We start from the raw sequence: 23087 nt of genomic DNA on the forward strand, positions 1-23087 counted from the left end.
GGAAGTAAGAAAAGTCAGGAGAGGTTTTCCTTGTCTAGCTGAAGTACTGCTAAAGATTAGTTCTAAAGGCTCTGGTGGTCTTAATGAAAGAAGAGTTTTCCAATCTCTACACAAGAAAAGTCAGCCCCTTCTCCTCTGATAAAGGCCCAGCCTGTACAGGTTTGTAGTAGAAACATCCATATTCTAGACTTCCTGGCTAGAAGAATAATCTCTTAATTGCTTAAAAAAAAAAAAAAAAAAAAAAAAAAGAGAGAAAGCTATCCTGATTTATATAAGCTAGTTAAACCTCATTTAGAGAGGTCCCTGTTCAGATGTCAAGCACTCATTTTGAGCTAATATTTCCTATTATCTTACCCCATCCAAAGAGAAAAGAGCTATCAGAGTTTGGCTATTAAAAAGACCAAACATTTGACTCAACCACCTAGCCCTCATAGCTACAAACCTCCCCCCACAAGCAACAAACCAGTAGCCTACTTCCTGGGAGTTTTATAGCAAAAGGAGGCTGGTTAATTGGATTTAATCAACAGCAGCTGGGGGCTCCCAGGCCCAGTAAACACCTGTTTTCAGGCAGCCACAGCATTCTTTTCTTAAAAGGACAGCTCAGACAGTCTGGCATACTAAAAAAAAAAAAAAAAAAAAAAAAAAAAAAAAAAAGGGTCTGGATTTCTGTTCCTGATCAGGATGGAGACTCTTTTTAATTACATTTTAAATAAAGTTAATTCAACATGTAGCTGTTTCTGTTATATTTATTCCAGGCAAATCCCCACAGTTATTTTATAGCTGATTTTAATTCCTCTGCTGTTTAAAAAATAACTTTGAAAATGTACAGTCAGAAATTAGCCATCTTCTGTTTACCAGAATCGTAGCTCTGCCATTATAAAAGACATCCTTCAAGAAACCATGAGCTATGGGGAGCACATCATTATGGAGAAGGCTGACCAACAATGCAGAAAGGGGGATGGATAGGATGATGTTATTATAGGCAAGGCTGGCAGTCCCACCTTTTAGTAAGGTTGCCCAACATTTGATTCTAAGACCCTTTTTGCCCAACATTTGCCATTCTAAGACCCTGTTTTCGGTTACAAATCACTGCCAAACTTGCCAAACTCCAACGATTTGGGCTGAAGTTTTTGCTGCTGGGTGTCTGCCTCAGGCTAACTGTTTTTGGGAAATTTCAGACAAAATGGTTTAGCTGTTTCCAAGAAGAAAAAGTACATTGTTTCGCCTGTGTTTGAAAAATTTTGAAACCTTTTCTTTGAACAGCTCTAGTGCCCCTATACTTAGGAGTAGGGACTGGAAAATTGGCAGTAGAGTGGACGTTATGCCAGGGATGTGCCTTTTGCTGTCCCTCTGAAAATTCACCCACATTTGACTAAGTTATAAACCTTTGAAAAATTGCAGTTCAAACATGCACAGTAGAGACTTGCTAGAACTTAAAGCTAAAATCTCTGAAACTGCCATCCTCATTGAGCTTGCTCCAGCCCCTTACAACTCTCGGTGCTGACCAGGCTGCATACGTGCCATCTCTCCCCACACAGCGATTGAGCTTGCTCCAGCCCAGGGGCTCAGAAGGACTTTCCCTGCAACGGTTGCTCCCAGCTGCTCAGGACCAGGGCTGGGCCAAGCACTTGAACTGAGACTGGGGAGCCCGTCTCTACCATGCTCTCAATGATCCCCTGCTGGCACTGAGGCAGCAAGAAGGGGTAAGCCATCTGATTCGAATGCAGAAGGGATGAAAGGCAGACTGAAGGGAGGAAAGGAGTAGATTGAGGAGGCTAGTGAGGGAAGAGAAACTGTGATTGGGAGTTTGAGTGGGGAGACTAGGAGTGGCTGGGCAAGGAGACTGGGAGCCAGGCTGGGAATGGTTAGGCAAAGAGACTGCGACTGGGAGCTGAGTCGGGGAGATCGGGAGCGGGAATGGGAAGTGGGAGCTGGGCGCAGTTGGGGGGGGGGGACAGACACTGAGATCAGATGACAAGCTGGGCAGGGGGAGGAAACTGGGACTGGCTGGGAAACAAGGCTGGGACTGGGAACCAGTGGCAGAAAGAGCCAGATCTGACAAGGAGCAGGGATGTGGGTGGAGAACTGGGACAGGAGCCAGGGTGGAGGTGAGGAGGCAGACTCAGGTAGGATGAGGCGCCTCAGAAGAGACACTGGGAGTGGGAGCCAGTGGGGGAATATAATAGACAGATTGGATGAGGAACCAGGAGGGGGAACTGGGACTGGCTAAGTAAGGAGACTGGGACTGGGATAAGAAACCTGAGAAGTGGAAACTGGGACTGGGTAGGCAAGGATTATATTTAGGGAATGGATCTAGGCCTCAAGGTCTCTTCATCAGCAGCAATTTCCCTTCCTGAAGGGCTAGATAGCAGCCTGGCATTCCTGTTACTCTGGAGGATGGAGCCAAGCCTCCGAGTCTTGGAATCAGGAACAGAGGGTCCCTCTCTGCAGGTCTATACATCATCCTGGCATTGATGTTAAATTTGAGGATGGTGCCAGGCCTCAGGGTCTCCATAGCATCAGCAACACGAGCAACAGCAGTGTATCCCCCTCCTCATGTTCATGATGGGATCTTGGGGTGGTATGTAGGTCCCTGCTTTGAGTCACCTGGCATTTTTGGCAGCAGCAGGGAAGAAGAGAAGGTGTAAGGTGTGTGTTAGGAGAGAAAGTCCCAGAGGGGCTGACGTTCTGGCATGTGCAGGGGTAGGAGAACCTGAGGGAGCTGATGTTAAAGCCCTGGAAGAAAGGAGGATCCAGTAGGGACTGTTGCTACTGCAGGGGAAGGAAAGGAACCACATTTTGGTAAACAAAGTGGATTTATTAGCTGGAAGATTCCTTAAAGTTATCGTGCAAATCCTCCTCATGACAAGTCATGTATGACAGCATCACAGGATTTCAGGTGGTTTGTGACGCTTGCCCTGCATGCAAAATTGCTGCTACATAGGCACCGAGTTAAAGTTGGCTGGTTGATCTCAGCTGGCCACTGCCTGTCTTTTAACGTTATCTGTGCATTGTCGTTTCATCATTTGGGTCACATCATAATATCCTCAGCGTAGGGATTTAAAGTGGGAAACTGAGTCACAAGTCCACCCAATTTAGGCTTAATCAATTTTCGCCTTGATTTATACAATTTCAGACAGAATTATTGTCACTGATAATATCTGAACATCCATTTATGCCAGGAAATATACCAGACAAGATGGAATAGGTAGAGGACCAAGTTACCACATGCCAAGGCCCCAGGAAGTTCTCCTGTACTTGATGATGGTCGTCACTTCCCCTGATCCCTTGGTCTGGTCCTTCAGTCCCTCCTTCAATTTCTGGTCTGGTGTTTCTCTGATCTGGGCCTTGTTCACTTGGATTTTTATGAATTTCCACAATCTGCATCACTTAACTTTTCTCCAATCAGCTTTTAGCACATCAAGCCTATGGGTTATGTAACCCATACATTATGCATGCGCAAGCTTCAGTTTACACAATTTCTGCATTTTTTGCTGTTTATGCAGTTCTTAAGTCATGTTGTTTTGTGTCTCTCTGTTTCTCGGTCTTCCCAGAAGAAAGGCTTCTTTTACAGTTTTGTGTATATTTACCACAAAACTTCCAGCACAACATGTTACCTTTTTGCAGTCAGCAATAACATCATTACACCTGATGAGGCAAAGGGATTTGAACACACAGGGGTGTGCTCTAACCACTGGGGCACAGGATATTCTAATGTGGGTCTTCCTCAGGCTCTGGTGGTGAAGCTGTTGCTTTCAGGATAAATAACTGAAGAGTCACTGGGCCGGAGGCAGAGAGGGCATACGCATGAGAGTAACTCTAGAGAGCGGGGTTAGGGCGCTCAGCCAGGATGTGGGAGATCGAGGGTCCAGCCCCCCTGCTCCAGTGGCTCGTTAATTAGTTATCCAGAGTGTGACAGCTTCACCGGGAGAGACTCCCACAGCAGAATATCCTGTAGCCCATTGGAGAGAGACTCTGCTGAGAGGTAGCAAATCCCTGTGACAATCTTTTCTCCTCGTCAGGCAGAGGGGAGCTTGAAGCAGGGGCCTGTCACCGCCCAGGTAAGTGCCCTAATCCCTGGGCTAAAGCTTATAAGGGAGATCTGCCTTCTCCCCCCTCCCCCGGCTTCTTAGCTGCCTGACTCCCAAGAGGGCTCACAGCTGAGCAGCGCTAGCAGACAGAGGCGCCTATCTCTGTGAGAGGAGCCGTAGCGCACACCCCTCATCAGCATCTCCCATGGGGTGGCTTAGGTGGCCCCTGCCCAGCGTGCTGGCTTTTGTGGATCAGTCTGCTTGGCCCATCCCTCCGGCCCCATGCATTGTATAAGGAGCCTGGGCTCTGCACACCAGCTCGGAGGATTGCAGTCTGCTCCAGGGACTCTTCTAGGTGCCCAAGTGCCTTTGTGAATCTAGGCCCTAAATCCCACCGATAAATCCGGCCCTCCCTGACTTTCCCACAAGCACTGACCAGGGTTCAGCATCACTGCGCATTGTCGGCTCTTTCACCGGGAAAGAGAAGCACAAGCAGCCCAGAACCTGGCTCCAGGCTCTCAGTTCACAGGCACCTGTCCCTGTAGCTCAGGGGAGTCTCTGGCCCCCTGCTAAGGCCCAATGGTCTCTACAGGGTGATGAGATGGGCCCCAAGGCCCACAGACTCCAGAGTCGCTGTCAGTCACACAGCCAGTCCCTGCTCTCTAGCTGGGGCCGTGGACGGGAGCAGCATTCAGCCAAGTCTGTGTCTGCTACAGCACGAGGGGAGCAGGAATCTGTCGGGGCAGCAGAGAGTCTGCAGCCGGGGGCGCTAGGATGTAGGGCAAACTGCACGTGGTGTTGGGTTTCTACACAGAAACTTGCACTGGTTCGTTTAACCCCTGAGTGGGAGCCCTTCATTCAACTTAGCTTAAACCTGTTCCTAATTCACTTGCACTAAACCCCCCCAAAAAGCTGCCTTAAACTGAAGTAAGCATGTCCCCAGAGGCGTTTGCACTGGTTTAATTATCCCACAGGCCAGGGAGTGGGGGGACCCTACTGAACTCCTAGCACCTGCAAATGAACCAGCTCTGTCACGGCTGCAGCCCCCGGGCAGACAGCTGTTCATTCCACACACAAGCGCAGGCTGCAGATCGGTAACATGAGTGAATCCCAATGGGCCACGTGTGGGCAGGCGGCTCATGTCACTCTGGAACTGCTCTGCCCCTCAGAGCGTGTTACACGTATCAGCCAGCCTTGCGCAGAGCATCCTTCTGCTTTCGGCGTGGATTACGCTGCAACCCTGGTGCTCGGTTCTGTGGATAAAGGCCTGTCTTTTCATGCCGGTCACTGAACGTTTTGTGTGCCTGAGGCCAAATCAGAATGAGGGGCGAGGTCAGAAAGTCCAGATTGTGAACCCCCCACTCACCTGAGCAGCCCCTTACACCACAAGTCATTACATCAAATTCAGTGGAGTAGGAGGAGGATCACAGGCTGGGCTCACATGGCTGCAATCTCTGGAGTGTATATACGCTGCCCTCTGCTGAGCAATGGTGACATTTCTGTCTAGCCAGCAGGGCATGAGAAGTGATGACTCTTTAGAGTGTTTTGGATGCAATCATGAAACATGGGCTGTGTTGACATGTCTAAAGACTGAGGTGAATTTTGCAGACATTTACAGCAGCACATTGTGCATCCCGAACGTCTGTTCTAGGAGCGCTGAAAAATGATCAGTTCATAGGTGTTAACTCACAGACTGGGATCTGCTATTCGTGTGCTCAGGAATTGACACGACTCTCGTTCGTATAAAATGAGCCCCCAAACCAAAAGTCCAGTATATTTTAGCTGCAAAAGCCATTATCCTCACCAGTGCAGGCAAGAGGCGGTGATGGTTTCTTAGCAGCTTCCCCCGAGAGCCTGGAACCGTGGTCTCAGAAGACAGCTGGGCAAAATGGCAGGTCTTGTCAGTTTCTTGTCCAGACTCTTCACTCTTCAAGCTTGCCTGCCTTGCTTATTTCCATTGCTTCTCTTTTATATTCTTAAATCCAATGTTTTTCAAAGCATTCTGGTAATTTACATGAGTAAACACAGGAATTTCAGAGAACAATACAAGAGGGAGAGACCCATGTGCTTTACTTAGTGAAAAGGGTGCTAGCCACCTAGATGTGTTGTTTAGTTTCAGTGTTCCACCCTTCAAACAAAGGGGTATTGGGGTTGTTGTGATTAAATTGATCAATACCTGGGGTGGCATCCAGCCATGGGCTTTTGATATTTTGAGAGATCTGGAGCCATGGAGGTCTAGCATGCCCTGCATTTATCACATTTCTGTTTACTGCATAGATGAGTTACTCCCAGAGGATAAGTTCATTAGGGAAGATGGTCCAGACAAGAGAGGCAATTAATAAACAGTTATCTTAATGAAATACCAGACATACTTTGAGAATAGAAAGACAGCATGGGTGTGTTGCAATGAGAAACAATCACCCCTTTTCAGAAGGGACTCCAGCCCCCATTTCACATACTCTGCAATGTGCAATTTATTGATATTTGGTAGCTTAATTTTATAAGTAGGCCCAGCCTAGCTGAAATTTCAAGGTCTACAGTCAAGCAGGGGATTTTTGGGGGAGCTGCTGGGGAGGGTCGTTGTAGAGGGGGAGGGGCAGGAAAGACACAGGACTGAGGTAAGGCTGACTGGTCTGTAGCTCCCTGGATCCTCCTCCTCCTTTTTCTGAAGATGGGCACTATATTTATATCATTCATTTCAACGCTATCACATTCTTCATTTCGTCGCCCATCACATTGTTCATTTCACCAATGATCCCACAGTTCATTTAACCGACTATGGCATTGTTCTTTCAACATCCTGGATATCGCTCACTTCACCACCAATCACATCATTCATTTTGTCATGCTGCACATCCCATCATTCATTTCACTACCCATGGCATCGTTAAATTCACCACATAATATATAGTTCATATCACCATCGCATTGTTCATTATAACACCCATCACGTAGTACATTTAACCATCCATCACACTGTTAAATTCACGTCCCATCACATTGTTCTTTTTCAAGGCCCATGGAATCATTCCATTCAACACTGATCACATAGATTTTTACACCGAACAGTGCATCACTCTCTTCACCGCTCATCACATCGTTCATTTTAATGCCAAGGATATCATTCCCTTCTCTGCCCATCTCACTGTTCATTTCACCAGCAATCCCTTAGTTCATTTCAACGAATATCTCATTGTTCTCTCAACGCCCAGGATATCGCTCACTTCACCGACCATCACAACATTCATTTCACCAAGCTCCGCATCCCATAGTTCATTTCCCCACGCATCGCATTATTCACTTCACCGCCGATCACAGAGTTCATCTCACCAAACATCCCATCCCTGATTTCAACGGCCATCGAAACTTTCATTGCACCACACTGGCCATCCCTTGGAAAATTTCACCCCCCCATCACCACTTTCATTTCCCCACCGATCACATAGCTCACTTTCCCTTTGTACTGCCTGCTTCGTATTCATACGTACAAAGTGCTTCGTGCTTTGGTGAGTGAGGGAGTGGCAGCAGGGTGAGTCAGCGAGCAGTTCGAGACCAGTTTCAGAGCAGCCGGGAGCCAGTTCTGTGCTTAGCCCTGGACAGAGCTTGGCACAGGTCTGACCCAGAGGCGGTTGCTGCTCATGGAGTGAGTCCCCTGGACACAGACACCGGAAATCTAGCTCGGCTCCTTGCACTGCAGATCCTGCATTTCACTGCCCATCACAGATCCTACATTGCACCAGCCCTTGAGGGGGCCGATCCTGTGCAGCGGGAATGCGCTGGGTGAAGTTGCAAGCTCCAGTTCTAGGCTCCGGCTACCTACCGTAGGGACTGGGGGTCTCAGGCAGCAGGTGAGGTGGGGCTGGGGTTCAGCTCGGAACAGGGGGAGAAGCTCGCCGCATTCACAGAATCTGCACGGGGGGCAGGAGCCAGTGGGGCCAGCCCCGCAAACCAGCAATCCAGCTCCTCCAGAGGGGCCCGATCCCAGTCCAGAGCTCGCCAGGAGCCCAGATGGAGTCAGCAGCTTCTCCCCTTGCCGAAGCACCGCAGCCCACGGGACATCTTCATGGACATGGAGCCATGGACATTATCCCGTGCTGGCTGTTTTTGTTCTCATGCCCCTGCCTTGTCCCAGCAGCACAAACCTCTGTGTGCTCTGCCCTCTCACCTGGCTGTGCAGTGCGTTTGGATTGCAGATTCGCACCATGCTTCATTCCTTCCCGAGAATAATCCACTCCACATGCTAAGCGGAGGTGCTGCTGGGGATCTCAGTGGAGCAGCAGCTGGTCAAGGAGCCTGTGCCCTGACAGAGCCCCAGTGCCAGGATGAGCCCAAGTGCAGCGATGTGGAGGAAATGGAGGAGAGGGAAATGGGAGAACGGGAGGACGAGAAGATTCCCGCATGGCGGAGCCGTGGCGAGTCCTCGGCTAGGGTGAAGCTCAACATGCCTGGACTGACAGATTGCACTGAGCCTCCTCGACTGCGTCCCATGAGGGCTAGCAGAATCCACCAGCTAATCTTCTGGCCAAGAAAATGAAGGAGGCCACAAAAATGCCATGAGCAAATAGCCAGGAGATGTCGACTGTCCTCATTTAGGGCCTGCACATCTTTATCCAAGTCAAGCCAAAAGTCAGAAACGTAAATGACAAAATATACTTTTTATGGTGACTAAGCAGCTCCACAATCTCTCTGATTTGCCTTGCGCCGGGTGTATCTACAGCACCACGTCTCTTTTCCTTCTGTGTGTGCACAGAGCCTGGGACAATGGGATCATGGCCTGTGACTGGGTGCAAAGATGATGCTGATGGTGATACGATGCACCCATGGGGCTGGGCCAGGATTTCAGACACAGGAATTTCAGAGGTATTCACCTATCTATTTACGTCCTTCTGTGGCCTTAGAGCTTGGAGCACACAGGTTGCTTAGCCACCCAAGTTCTTTCATGTGAGAACGGTTCAGGCACAAGCATTGCTCCACAGAGAACAGCTGTGGATGGGGTGACACCTGCCCTTATAGCGCAGTGCTGCAGCCACTCAGCTGACTTGTGTGAGAATCTGCTTCAATTCCCTCTTGGGGTGAGAAGGGATGTGACCCATGTTCCCACCTCCCTGGCGAATGCCCGAACCGCAGGGCTGTAGAGTACGTCTCGCTGTTTCTCTGGCCCATTCCTAGTTAGTTAAAGTGGAAAAACTTCGAGAGAGACTGAGGGAGCCCCCACATCAGGCTAGTCCCTAGCTCAGTGGTCACAGCGCTTCCCTGAGAGGTGTGGGAAACCTGTTCAAATCCCTGCTTCCCATCAGTGGGAAGGGGGGCTTCAACCTCGGTCTCCCACATCCTAGGGCAGTGCCCGAACCACTGGGCTGAAAGTCACCTGGGAGGCAGTGGGGCGAGTGCTCAGAGGTAGGACGTTAGCAGCTGGAGAACTCGGACAGGGACAGTGTAGACGCTGAGTGAGTGTAGCACCTACGGGGTGAGGTGACAGCCGAGCCCAGCAGGGGTTTGTGGATCGCAGCGGTGCCTAATTTGGACTTTAGGCAGCTAAGTTGCTTTGCGGATCTGGACTTTGGTGCTCGACAGCTGACAACACCCCGTTATCCCGAGCAGGGACATCCGGAAACACCCGCACGTCTCCGTCCAACAGCCCGTGTGAATCGTTTTGTTTAGTAACGTTCTGTTACTGCCTTTGTAGGCAGGTCCCTGCGGCACATGGACGAACTCTCGCTGAGCACTGGCCCATCAGAGAAGTGTCCTCATCATTCAGTCTCCTCCAAATCAAAGGAACCGAGACACTGATCCAAGCCCTGGCTCTGTATCCTATTGATCCTTTAGAGGATCTGTCTCTTCTCTCCCGTTCACGTTCATCTCAGAGACCAGCTCATTCCAGCAGATGACGTTCAGCTCAGGTGGGCACTGCTGGGTCCCATCCGTGAACCGGTCAGGGATCGGGTGAATTCCTTCCCGAAGAACCCCTGGGGTCTCACGTGCTCCTCAGTGCCAGATTCCCTTTTGAAAATGGAACTTAGCTGCTTTTCCCCAGTCGTCTGTGTCCCCTGATTGGCTCGAGACATTAAATGCCCCTCCTACCAGGGAGACGCCTGAGAGCGCCGTGTCGAAGGAAGCTCCCAGCACTGTCGAAGGAAGCTCCCAAGCGTGGAGCGTCTCTCTCAATCATCTCGCACCTTCCATCCACGTCTCGTATTCGAGGGAAGCGGACTGCGCTGTTCTGGGTGAAGACGCCGTCAGCTCTTTGAGATGCTCCATTGAGCGAAACTGGATCGGCTGCAAACTCGACGCTCACACAAAGGGACTTGAGACAAAGGGGGACTCGAGAGTTTGAAGGTTCACACTGGAGCTGTGCGTCAAATAAGATTTTAAAAACTCGCGTTGGAGGATTGAGGCTTATTAATGCCCAGCAATTCTATGAAATGGGCCCCATGTACAAGCTGCGAGACAATTGTTTCCCCAAATGACACCCCTCCCCCAGGAAACCTCCTCCCCCCCCCCCCCAGCCCCTTCCCCTGCTGCTTTGTTCACGTCTGCGCAGCCCCATGTTTTCACTGGCGGTTGCACAGCTGTAAGGCCCAGGTCCACAGAGGGACTAAACCAGGGCAACACCCGGAAGAGAGAGACGCTCCTGGCTTGTGCCCTTAGTTAGACGCAGCGCTGCCAGGCACCGCCCTGGGAGGTGGGAATTGAAGGTCTGGAGCCAATCCGGGGCTGGCGCGACTCTGCCACCCGAGCGCACAGCACAGCCAGTCCTTCCCCCGCACCAAGGAACTGCCTCGTGTGCAGAACGTCCGCGCGGCCAGCGGCAGAGCGCGAGGCCCCGCAGCATGAACCCCCCGTTCTCTCTCCCCGTTCTCGGTGTGGGCAGCCCCGCGGAGCCAGGCTGCTCCATCGCAGGGGAGGTCGGTGCTTCGCGGAGCCAGAGCGCGGGGCCGGGCGAGTCAGCGAGCAAGTCGCGAGCAGCTGCAGCGGAGCCGGTTCTGTGCCTAGGCGGGGGCACCGCTGGGCACGTTTCCGACCGAGAGGCGGGTGTGGCCCAGGATAAACGTGGCGGCGGCGGGCAGGGGCTCTCCGTGCGCAGGGGGAGATTCCGCCGGACACGGACACCGTCAATCTCCCGCGGCTCATGGCACCGCAGATGCTGCATTTCACCGCCCGTCTCACCGCACAGCACAGCTCGCACGTGGCTCCACCGCTCGACGGGAAGCAGCTGGGCGAGCTGCGAGCTGGGCTCTGTGCTCCTGGGCTCCGGCTCTCGGAGCAGCAATCGAGGGCTCAGGGTCCCGGCGGCGGGGGAGGCGGGGCAGGTGTTCAGCTGGGAAAGAAGCTGGCCGGGTTCAGACGATCTGCACAGGGGGCAGGGGCCAGCCCCGCAAACCCGCCGCCCAGCCCCCCCAGAGGTGCCTGATCCCAGCGGAGCACGCCCTGCTCCGAGCTTCTCCGGCCCCGGGCTGGAGATTGGCTTTTCCCCCAGGTTTCGGGCGATAGCGGGTGGTGAGATTTGCTGCGCGGTGCGGCTCCATCGGCTGTGACGTGCGAGGAGCCAGCACCGTGTGGACACTTCCCCAAATAGAAAAGCATTTCCTCATATGCACCAAAAAACAAACACACACACACACACACACACACACACACACACACACAGACACACACTCATCGCAGCCGGTGGCAGGGCGCTAGGACCCGTGAGCAAGAATCCGACCCCGCATCTCTCCTCTGCCGGTTCCCTGTGTCTGGCAGCCCCACGGAGCCGGGCTGCTGCCGTTGCATGGCCGCTTCCTGCTTCGGCGAGCGGCGGGGGAGGGCGGTCGGGTTATTCATCGGGCAGAGCAGTTCCAGACCAGTTCCCGGGGAGCCGGTTCTGTGCCTAGCTCTGGGCGGAGCTTGGCTCGATTCAGACCCAGAGGCGGGTGGTGCCCGGGATAAATGCCGCGGCGCCGGGCAGGGCGCTCTCAGGGCGCAGGAGCGACTCCCCCGGACACAGACACCGTAAATCTACCTCGGCTCCTTCCAGCGCAGCTCCTGCATTTCAGCGCCCGCCGCAGACCCTGCATCGCACCCGGCTCCAGCTGGCGGGTCCGGTGAGCCGGGAACGCGCCGGGCGAAGCTGCGAGCCGCGATCTGCACTTCTAGGCTGCGGCTGCTCGTACGTGCGCAGCGTTTGCACTGCAGATTGCCAGCATCGTCATTCCTCGCCGAGAATAACCCGCTCCCGCTGCTCAGCGGCGGTGCTGCCGCAGGTCTGAGTGGATCCGCAGCCGGTCCAGAGCCTGTGTCCGGCCAGAGCCAGAGCCAGAGCCCCGGCTGCGCGCAGACTGCAGTGTCATTGCTCGCTGAGTCACTTGGCCGCCGCCCCCTCGCTCACCGAAATACCGAGCTTCCCCGGCGATGGCGGCAGCAGCCTGGCTCCATGGGGCTGCCCGTGAAATGCGGGACCTGCGGTGCAAGGAGCCGAGGTAGATTTACGGTGTCTGTGTCCTGGCGAGTCGCTTCCTGCGCACTGAGAGCTCCGTGACTGGCGCCGCGACATTTATCCTGGGCATCCCCCGCCTGTGGGTCGGAATCGGGCCAAGCTCCGCCCCGGGATAGGCACAGAACCGGCTCCCGGCCACAGCGGAACTGCTGCGTGATTGCTCGCTGCGTCACTCGGCCGCCGCCCCCTCGCTCCCGAAACACCGAGCTTCCCCGGCGCTGGCGGCAGCCTGGCTCCGCGGGGCTGCCCGGCACCGAGGACAGGGCAGATCGCGGGGGTTTCTCGCTACGCTCCTCGCGCTCTGCCAGCGGCTGCGCCGGGTCTTTGCACGTGCGGATCTGACACTGACGTTCAGCGACGGTGATTCTGGTTCTGGTTCTTTTCACCGCCCGACGCATCGTTGATTTTCACACCGACCCCACAGTTCACGTCACTGAACAGCGCGTTGTTCTCACAACGCCCCGGACGTCGCTCACTTCACCCGCCATCGCAGGGTTCATTTCTCCGAGCTCCGCATCCCGCCCTGCCATTGAGTTTTGCAGAGGAGGAAATTCTGGTGCGTTTGGAGACGCGCCGTTACAGGGCTGGACATTTCACAGCCCGGCGCATCGCTTCTTTCCCTGCCGATCGCACCGCTCATTTCACCGCCCGGCGCCTTAGGGCTCTGCCAGGGAGATCGTGTCTCTCCTGCTCCGCCCGTTTCCGGACTCGGGCTGCGGATCGGCTTTTCCCTGAACATCTCGGGCGCAAGCGGCGGTGCGGTTTGCGGCGCGGTGCGGCTCCATCGGCGGTGACCCGCGATGATCCGGCACCGTCAGGCCGCTTCCCCCAGCACTAAAGAATTTCCTCATATGCCAAAAACCCCATCGCAGCCTGTGGCGGAGGCGGGGAGCCGGGAGCACGAATCCAACCCCCGTCTCTGTCCTCTCCCTGTGCTCGGTGTCGGGCAGCCCCACGGAGCCAGGCGGGGGCACCGCCGGGGACGCTCGGTGGTTCGGTTCGCGCGGGGCCGGGTGACTCAGCGAGCGGTTACACAGCGGTTACACCGGGGAGCCGGGTCTGTGCCGAGCCCTGGGCGGAGCTTGGCTAAGCCGCTACGACACTTATTTATGTGCCAAGCTTCAGGCTCCTGAATTCAGCCCTAACTGCTCCGCACCTGAGTCTCTCTGTGTCCGAAACAGAAGCAATGGCTCACCTACCGCAGAGCGAGCTCACGGGGCTGGTCAATTAACATTTCTCCAGGGCCTTGCCTGTGAAAAAGAACTAGACACATTTCATCAGCGGCCCTGTACCGGACTATGTTCAAGCAGCGATTTGCTCAGGGCTCCCTGTGGGTGATGGCGATAGAGTGGCTTTAAAGGGACGGTCCCATGCAGCCCGTACCCCCAGAAACAAACACATTCAGGGCTAATGTCACCATTACAGCCCTTCTCCACCCACTTAGCTGTGCTGTGATCGCTGCTTGGCCACAGATTCTCTGCAGTGATATTAAGGAGAACTAATTTCTAAGGGGCGTTGTAGCATCTGCAGTAATCCTGGATTTCCAGCAGTTTTGGGTAAACTTTCCTCCACATCTCACCTGTAAGTTTCCTTTTTCTGCTGCTGCTGCATCCACATCAATGGTGGGAGATCAGGGCACTGGAAATGCCATGCTGCTGCTGCTTTTTTAAAAAAAGTACATTTCCCCCCAAAGGCTTTATATTGATATTTTCCCTGATTTTCCTCTAAATTCCTGCTGTTCTATTTTTCCTGTTTACGTCTGTGATGGCGTTGCACAGGGACAGTGCTCTGCTCTGGAACCACCTGGGCAAAGCCAGTCAGGACTCTATTGCTCGGAGTCTGTCTCCCTGCGCCCTTCCCCCAGTCTCCACACACCAGTGCAGCTGCCTCCTGAACCTGGCCTCGGAGGGTTCAGCACCCCTGCTCCCTCCGGGGGTCCCCCTGGATGGGACCCTGGGGAGCCCTTACATGCCCCCAAAGGGGCCATGCACCCCACCTTGCAGTCAGAAGCGATTCACAGCCAGTGTGGAAGTCGGAAGGGTTTATTAGTTCTCAGGGTCACAGCATAAAAAGATTTTGTTAGCAGATGAATTCGAAGTTACAGCAGTAACCAACTAGGGAGCCTCAGAGCCCATGCTCAGGCCCTGCTCCCAAGCCCCCTTATGGGGGATGGACTGGCCCTTTCAGCCAGCCACGCCCCCAGACCCATCCCCTTGTCCCTCCCCAGTCCTTGGTCTCCTTCCCAGTCAAGGTGGCCACTCCTCCTTGTCTCTGCCTGAGGCAACCTGTTGCAGCTGGTTGACCCATAGGGCAGAGAGGTCTGGTCTGTGGACCTGTGGCTGGGGAAGGCCCATCCGCCCTCTACTGGCCTCTGCAATGATCACACACCCAGATCCCATCACTGAAATACATGAGTAACATATGGGGTAAACTGAGGCACACACGCAGCACTCCAAGAAAACCCCAAGAATATCTCCACTTCATCACAACGTCTAAGTTCCTTTGTTATTGGACCATGTAGATCTTAACAGCCTTCCTATTCATTTTTTCAGCTGGTTGAAAAATGCAGAACCTTTCTTGCAATTTTTTTTTCATCCAAATCATCCATCCACTCTATTCCTGATCAAAATCAGCAACAATCTTTGCAAAAACTTCCATCCAAATTTAGAAAAATGTTGATCATCTTTATTTAATTTCAATGTCAATAGATGCCCAGTTAGGTAAATTAACATGCACAATAGAATAGAAAGGGCTGCTCTTCCCACCTTAGGACCAGAAGGCCTTTTTTTTTTTTAAACAAAAACCAGCTACCAACTAACAGCCTTACACACAGCTCATGTCTCAGCTTTGTCTCTTGTTTACCAGTTTTCCTGTTTGGAACTCAATACATAACAAACATTTAGTGGCTGCAGGTGAACATATCATGACAGGGCCTCAATATCCATCAGCAGATATAGCAAGCAAATAAACCCACTGTGAGTCAGTGTACCGCATTTCCTAGTGGGATCACCCTGTGCCAGGAGCCATTTGTCACACTGCACCGGGGTGGAGCAAATACATGGGCAGCAGGGGGGGAAAGCTGCCAGGGCTCCTTCCTGTAAAATGGATCCCATTCACCCAGCCTGGGGCCCTCCCTCACACATCCCTGGGGCTGGGCTCTCACCTCCCTTCCCCTGGCCCAGCTACTGAATCCCCTCCCCCAGCTCTCCCCACCCCCATCGCACTGGGACCAGCTCCCTGCACAGGCTGAGGCTGCAGCGCAGAGCGGCCCGTACAGCAGGGCCCCGGCGCTCCCGCGCTGCCCCCTGTGGCCGTTTCACTCCCCGCCATGGGCAAAGACTCCCCCAGGGCAGGAAATGCTGGGATCTTCCCCTGACTCACTGGCCCTCGCACTCACTGGGCTCCTCCCCCCCACCCCCCTCCGGTCATTTCTGCCAGGGGCTCTTCCTACTTGGGCCTCTCCCCTGCCCCCTCATTACATCCCCCCAAAGTCTTCCTCATGTCAGCTGGGCTCTTCCCTTCCTGCTGCTGCAGCCCCCTCCCCACCCCACCTTCAGCCTCTGTCCCTGTCATTGCCCCCACCAAAACCACACACCCCCTGCCCCACAGCCCAGCAGCTGGCTCCCCCCACCCCCTTCTCTGCTGATGCCCTTTAGCCCCTCCCCTGGGCACAGGCCTGGGGGCTGCTCAGCGCTGGGAGGGGACAGTCTCTGCCGTGGGTGTCGCTGTCAGGGACAGAGATTCCCTCCGGCCTGGGCTGGGACCGGGCAGATGATCAGGGGAGCCGCGTTTTCACTCCCAGCACTGGAACCAGGATAGAAATAAGGGCGAAGCGTCCCGGAGAAGGTGTCAGTGAAAGTGAAGAGCTGGGACCTGTCAGTGACATTGTAAAATGAGACCTCGCCCACCTCATAGTCCAGGAAAATCCCCACCCGGCTGGGCCTGACGTTCACGGGGAGGATGGTCCTGGGGGAGGTGAGGGCCTCATATCCCACATCCCTCAGCCGCAGGGCCCAGTATCCACCCTCAGGTGTGAGTCTGACCGTCCCCTTCCTGCTCACAGATTCGCTACAAACCCCCAGAGTCCATCTAGGCTTGTCTCCCACCTCCACCTCCCAGTAACGCCTCCCGCCCGGGAACTCCTCAGTGCCCAGCACACAGGGACGACTGTCAAATCTCTCAGGATTGTCGGGCAGATCCTGGCGTGTGTCTCCGAGTCTCACACGTTTCCGATCCTCAGACAGGACGAGTTCGGGATTTGCCGTGTCTGGATCCAGAGTCACGTCCACTGGGGAGAGAGTCACAGAGTCAGGGCCGGGCAGGGGCTGGTCACGGGGATCAAAGGGAAATTAACCTGCGTCCTCGTTAATCACTGGGGAGGGGGTTGTTGCCCGTTAAGGGGAGTCAGGGCCCCTCTGCTCATGGGAGCAAACTTGAGGGGAAGGAGAGCAGGAGCGGGGAAGGAGTGGGTGGGAAGGTGTCAGCGGGGCCAGGGCAGGGGAGGGCAGCCCAGGGACAGGGGAGGGGACAGGCTGATGCTGGGAGAGGCAGAGGAGGGGCAGAGGGGAGGGGCAGGCACAAGGGCAGTGGGGGGAAGGGAAGGAGCAGGCACCAGGAGGACAGAGGGGGTGCAGGGAGGGGCAGGTCCCAGGGGCACAGGGAAGCAAGGGAAGGGGGGCACCAGGGGGCAAGGGGTGTGAGGCAATGGGGGGCTCCAAGGGGCAGGGGAATGAGGAGATGGGGGGCAGAGGGGAGTGAAGAGGGCAGGTGCCAGGAGGGCAGGGAAGACGAGTGGGGCAGGTACCAGGGGCACAGAGTGAGGCAGGAGCGGGGGGCAGGGGGGTGTCTAGGGCAGGGGTGATCACCGAGGGCAGAGCGAGGGCTGGGGCAGGTGCCAGGGGCAGAGTGGGGTGATGGGAGGGGCGGGTGTCAGGGGGGCTAAGGGGGAAGAGGAGCCCCAGGGAGGCAGAGGGGGGTGAAAGGGGGCTGGCCCCAGAGGACTAGAGGGAGCAGGGGAAGGGGGTCCCAGTGGCAGAGGGGTCATGAGGGAGTGGGGGGCACCAGGTGGGCCAAGGATGGGGAAGGGGAAGGTGCAGGTGACAAGGGGACAAAAGGGGTGAGGGTGGGGCAGGCACCAGAGGGGCATGGGGGGTGAGGGGTGTGGTGGGCACTAACAGGGAGATGGGGGAGGGAAGGGGCAGACCAAAGGGGGCACCAGGGGAGTGAGAGAAGGGGCAGACGTCAAGAGGCAGAGGGGGAGGGTGGTAGGCACCAGGGGCAGAGAGTTGTGAGGGAATAGGGGGCTCCAAGGGGCATGGGGAAGGAGGAGAGGGTGGGCTCCAGGGGGCAGAGGGGGGGCAGTGAAAGGTGGGGCTGGCTCCAGGACACTAGAGGGGTGGGGAAGGGGCAGGCAGGTGGGGCAGAGGGATCTCAATGGCAGTGGCGTACAGCAGGTGGGCAAAGGGGGCGTGTGGGAAGGCACAGGTGACAAGGTGACAAGGGGGGCAAGGGGAAGGGCAGGTGCACGGGGGGCAGAAGGGAGAGAGGGGAAAGGCAGACCACAGGGGGCACCAGGGGAGCAAGGAAAGAGGCAGTTGTTAATGGGGAGAAGGTGAGAATGGTAGGAGTGGGTGCCAGGGACTGGGGGGGGCGAGTGGAGGGGTAGGTGCCATGAGGGCTGAGGGGGTGAATGGTGGGGTGGCTGCAAGGAGGGCAGAGGGGGAGGGTTGGGTACTGGGATAGAATGGGGGGGATAATGGACAGGTGAGCACAAGGGGGGCAGAGAGGGGTGTGGAGAAGGGCAGCCTTATGGGGCAGAGGATAACGAAGGGAGGGTGGGCACCGGGGGTGGGGGAAGAGGGTGGATGAGGGGAGGGGTGGGACCCAGAAGGTAAAGTGGATGTGGGGAGGCACGGACAGCAGGGGCCCAATGTGGGGCAAGGGAAGGGGCGGGCACCAGGGGGCAGATGGGGGTGAGGGTAGAGAGGGGCACCAGGGGTCAGAGGAGTGAAGGGAGGGGCTGGCACCAGGGGATGGGGGTGGGGAGTGGGGGATGGGGAAGGTGGCAGGGGGAGGGTGCAAGGGAAGGGGCAGGCACCAGGGGGCGAGGGGAGGGGCTTGTGCCATGGGGTGATCTAGGGGGGTCATCAGGGGGTGGGAGGACAAGGGAAGAGGTGGGTGCTAGGGGAGTAGAAGGGGTGAGAGCCAGAGGCAAAGGGGGGCAAGGAAAGGGGCCTGCAACCATGGGGCAGAGAGGGGGAGGCAGTAAGGGGGCAGGGGGAGGGGCAGAAGGGAGCAAGAGAAGGGGTTGGTGCTGGGCGACTTCTGTTGGGAGGCAGAAGGGAGGAAAGCAAGGGGCAGGTAAAGGATGGAGGGGGGAGGGGAGGAGCGGGGCCCTGGGCAGAGAAGGGGGTGAAAGGAGGGTTGGGCACCAGGAAGGCAGGGGGTGAGGGAAGCCATGGATGAAGGGGGGCAGAGGGTGCTCAGGGTGTGGAGCATCAGGAGAATAAAGGGGGAGGGGAAAGGGCAGGTACTGAGGGATTGAGGGGGTGGAGCAGAGGGTCAGACAGAAGGAGGGCAGAGGGGGAGGGGCTGGCACTAGGGGGACAGAGGAAGGTGAGGGAAGTTGTGGGCACCGGGGGGCAGAGAGGGGTGAGGAGAGTGGCAGGGGACAGACGTAGCAGATGGGCGGCGGGGGAAGGAGGGAAGGGCAGGAGGCAGGACAGCAGAGGAGGTGAGGGGTGGGGTGGGCATCAAGGGGCAGTGGCAGGCACCAGGTGGGCAGATGGGGGCAAGGGGAGGGTGGGAGATATGGGAGCAGAGGGTGGTTAGGGGTGAGAGGCAGGTGCCAGGAGGGCAGGGGGGAAGGGAGGGTGGCTTTCAGATCAGAGGTGTGTGGAGGGGAAGGGCACGTACCAGGGAGGCAAAGGGGGACAAGGGGTCAGGGGACCCAGGGAAGCAGAAAAGGGATGGGGGGTGGTGAAAGGGGAGGGAGGCAGAGGACAGGAGGGCCCAGGGGTGAGGGGATGGGTAAGGGAGGGGCAGGAGCCAGAGGAAAGAGGGGAGCAGGAGATGGGTGGGCACCAGGGGGGCAGAGAGGGGTGGGGGGGCAGGGCCCAGGGAATCTCTGTTGCTTTGGGACCATGTGTGGCTGGTTTGTTGCTAAGAGCAGGTCGGTGCCGTCCCCACACACACTAACCGGGCAGCCCTGCCCCAGGGGGCGTAGCTGGGACTCTCCATGCCGGCTGGCCCCACAGGCAACAATTTCCAGTCAGGCAAACCCCACAGCCAGCCCCTCCCTTCGCCCAGTGCAGCCCCTCCCCCAGGGCAGGAGTGGGGGGCTGGGCAGTGGGGAGTGTAACTGGTGCTGGGGGGACCAGGGGCTGTTGCTGATGAGGCCGGGGCAGTGGGGAGGGGATGGGGCATTTCCCCACTTACTGCCCCCTCCATCTGGGAGAAGCTGCACCGGGTGCCAGTCCCAGCTCACACCCGCGCATCTACACTGGGTGTTTGCACCGGGCACCGACACAGCTGAGACACGGCTGTGCCAGGGGCTGTCACCCCTCCCATCACTATGGTAATGGATCAATAATTACAGGGTCACTGGAGCAGGGGGGCTGGGCTCTGGTGCTCTCACATGGGGTCTGACCCACTGGGCTGCAGAGTCATTCTCACTCTCGCACTCTGGCCCAGGGCCCGTGTCAGTATTTGGACACTGAGGGGCGTCTGCAGCAGGAGAGATCGAGGGACCCAATGTCAGACACCCCAGAGCCCAAGCTCCAGCCCCAGACACGTCTACACAGCTATTTTCTCCCTGTGCCTGGCCAGATTGGCCTGAAATGTCCAGCGTTTTTTCCACCAGGATGGAGAGCACTGAGGGGACCTCGTAGAGGGAAGCAGTTCAGTGTCACAGGCAGGGGGGATGATCATGGCTAACGTGGGAAGTGTCTACAAGTGCCGGATGTGTCCGTGGCTGTGGGACGTGGGGAGCTGTGGGGTGGTGGTGCCAGCATGGAAGGAGCCTGGATCCAGAGTGTCTGGGAGCCGTGGGGACAGGGCAGGTTGGGAGCAGGGAGTGAGATGGGGAGCTCTGGGCTAGCAGGGCCCATTCACCACCGCGCAGGCACTGGCTGTGGGGGTCACCACCAGGGAGGGGGTAGATCTGGCGCCGTGTCTTGCTTGGCATGGTTGGTACCTGAAGCAGCCCCAGGGCAGGAGCCTGCAGGGGCTGGGTGCTTTCCCGGGGATGGGCTGGGCAGACAGTGCCAGGGTGAGGGGACATGCGGGGTATGTGTAGCAGGCAGATGTCCTGGTTTTTTGGACCTCAGATGTGGTGACCCTAACAGGCCCCCCAATGGTGTTTGTGTGACTCTCCTGGGTGCCCCCACATACATCTCTGTGCAGTAAGATACCCCAGAGTGCATGCACCCTGGGCCAGTGGTGCTGCAATGTGTGTGCATGGCCCCTGGGCTCTCTGACCCCTGCTGGAGCTGCCCCAGACTCTCCCAGCATGCACCAGTGCAGATACACAGTCAGGCAGCATGCTGGGAGCAAACACAAACACACACAGAGAGACACACACAGCTCAGCCACAGCTGTAAGGCAGAAAAGGTGCAGTGTGGGCACGATATGCTGTAACTGGGTCAGGGGAGTGTCACAAGCTGGTTATAAAAACCCGTCTGCTCTTGCAATGGGGACAGGGTTGTTACCTGGCACCTCTGTGTCCTTGGAGAACCAGGACGCAAAACCCCGACTCTCTCTGACTCACCTGAACACCCCCCCCCCCCGAACCGGAAACCAAAGGCATCTCAATATGAAAAGGCAGTGGACACAACTAAAACCCTCCCATCATGATACAACTCCCCATGCCTCCTCATCTGCATCAAAGATGTAAAAAAGGAGGCATCTCAATTAGCACATGAATGAAGAACAGACGCCTCATCTACATCCAAGATGGAACACACACTGAACTCTGGGATTGCTGAAGCAGGGATGCACTGCATGATGGGAGATCTCTGCTCTTGATGTACATGAACTCACACCTGTACACATCCAGCTCCGCAGTTATCAGACCATTCTAGTTATTGATATGCAAAACACTGAATCCTGGTTGCATTGTGAGCCCTCTCTCAAGGAACATTGTCCATAGCCAGGAATGATCAGCTCCTTTTCTCCAGACATTGTTTATCCATAAACAAACCTGGTGTCTACAGAACCCCCGACCAAAGTTCAAACCCCTGTTCTGATGCTTGGATCCAAAATGCTGCATCAGTTCCACTGGAACTTCCCTTCTTCCTGACTGATCCTGCTGGGAGCTCTAGACTCAAAGCGCTCCAGACCCTAAGCTGACCAGCCTGTTCCTCGGAACCTCTGAACTGCGTGGAGTGGTGAGACCCCGCTCCCCCCCACACTCTCTCTCTCTTAGTCCAGGTATAACTTTCTACTTTTGTAATCAAACCTGGGCTAGCTTTCTCCAATACCCCAACTGTAATTGTGTAGTATTGTAAGCATGTGATTGTTTTTCTCTCCTTGTATGGTATTACTATTAGTATCATAAGTTTTATATACCTAGCAATAAAATAACTGTTATAATCAAGCTGGTTGCCACTTTCTCTCTCTATCTCTCCAAACTTTATTTTACTCCTTTGTGTGCTTGGTCCCTATCTTGCTCTGTAGCAACGCTTCTTTAACTAAGCCAAAGATCTCTGGAGTGCCCAAAAATCCTATGGGGTTTGCTCATCAAGGGGGTTACTGCTAGAACAATTGTGGTGTAAAGGGGCATATGAAGGGTACAGCTGAGAAGTGCTGCTCTGCCTAGCCTATGGGGTCCAGGGTCAAATAAGGTGGGGAGCCAAAAAGTGCTGTTTGGACCCAGCCTGCTCAAGAAGTGTGCTCTATTCCGGTGCATTGCAAAGGGGCATATAAGGGTGGGCACTGAAAGTGTGGTGTCACCCAGCCTGCTGAGTTCAGGGACACATAAGGGATCAGCTGAGAGTGCTGATAGCCCAATCCGCTCAGACACACTCAGTTAATCTGGAACGTGTGTGTGTATCTGTGGGGGGTTATTTGAATCTGGTGCTGGAGGAGCCCAGCCCTGAAAACCTTAGGTCCTGCAGGATAACTCCATTGGGAGGGGACTTATAGCCATATGAAAACACAAGTAACACAAGCAGTACATTAGTAGAATCACACCCCTAGAATCACACCCCCTTCCAGGAAGGTAACCCTAATAAATGAGCCTACCCCATAGTGATGGGCAAATCTGGTAACAAGGGCCTTCCTCACTCCAAACCCATGGAGACACAGGACAGCTCTTGTCTGGTCATGTTATGCTAGTTGGAAATTGTGGGCTAGAGCCTGGTCTGAGCATGCAAATCCTGGGGCTGGGAAGAGAGAGCTGGGCAGTTCAGTGCCAGTTATGGACAGGTGAGAATGTCCGTCCTGCAGAACCCAGCTACCGCCCTGGACAGCTGACAGCAGGGTCAGGATTTCCTCACCAATCAGCCCTTTCCCACAGGGGGCGTGTCCCTGCCCTGCAATAAACCCGGGTGTCGTCTGCCCCTTTCCATCTGCCCCAGTGA

At 55.5% G+C, this 23087-nt stretch overlaps 2 protein-coding genes across 3 annotated transcripts in view; one reads left to right on the top strand and one right to left on the bottom strand.

Annotated features, from left to right (window-relative positions):
- LOC137148200 (C-type lectin domain family 2 member D-like) overlaps positions 1–10365 on the top strand; it is a 51656-nt gene extending 41291 nt beyond the window's left edge. The window contains exon 5 of the mRNA XM_067540850.1: positions 10238–10365. Coding sequence (XP_067396951.1) covers positions 10238–10365 — 128 coding nt within the window. The remainder of the gene's footprint in view (positions 1–10237) is intronic.
- Positions 10366–16109: 5744 nt separating this feature from the next.
- Positions 16110–23087, bottom strand: part of LOC137148201 (butyrophilin subfamily 1 member A1-like) — a 30644-nt gene continuing 23666 nt past the window's right edge. For both annotated transcript variants that reach the window (XM_067540851.1, XM_067540852.1), the window contains exon 8: positions 16110–16795. In XM_067540851.1, the coding sequence (XP_067396952.1) occupies positions 16236–16795 (560 nt within the window). In that variant the 3' untranslated portion in view covers positions 16110–16235. The remainder of the gene's footprint in view (positions 16796–23087) is intronic.

This window comes from Emydura macquarii, unplaced genomic scaffold (genome assembly GCF_026122565.2).
Source record: "Emydura macquarii macquarii isolate MOO-44397 ecotype Brisbane River unplaced genomic scaffold, CSIRO-AGI_Emac_v2 contig_592, whole genome shotgun sequence".
Taxonomy (NCBI): Eukaryota; Metazoa; Chordata; order Testudines; family Chelidae; genus Emydura; species Emydura macquarii.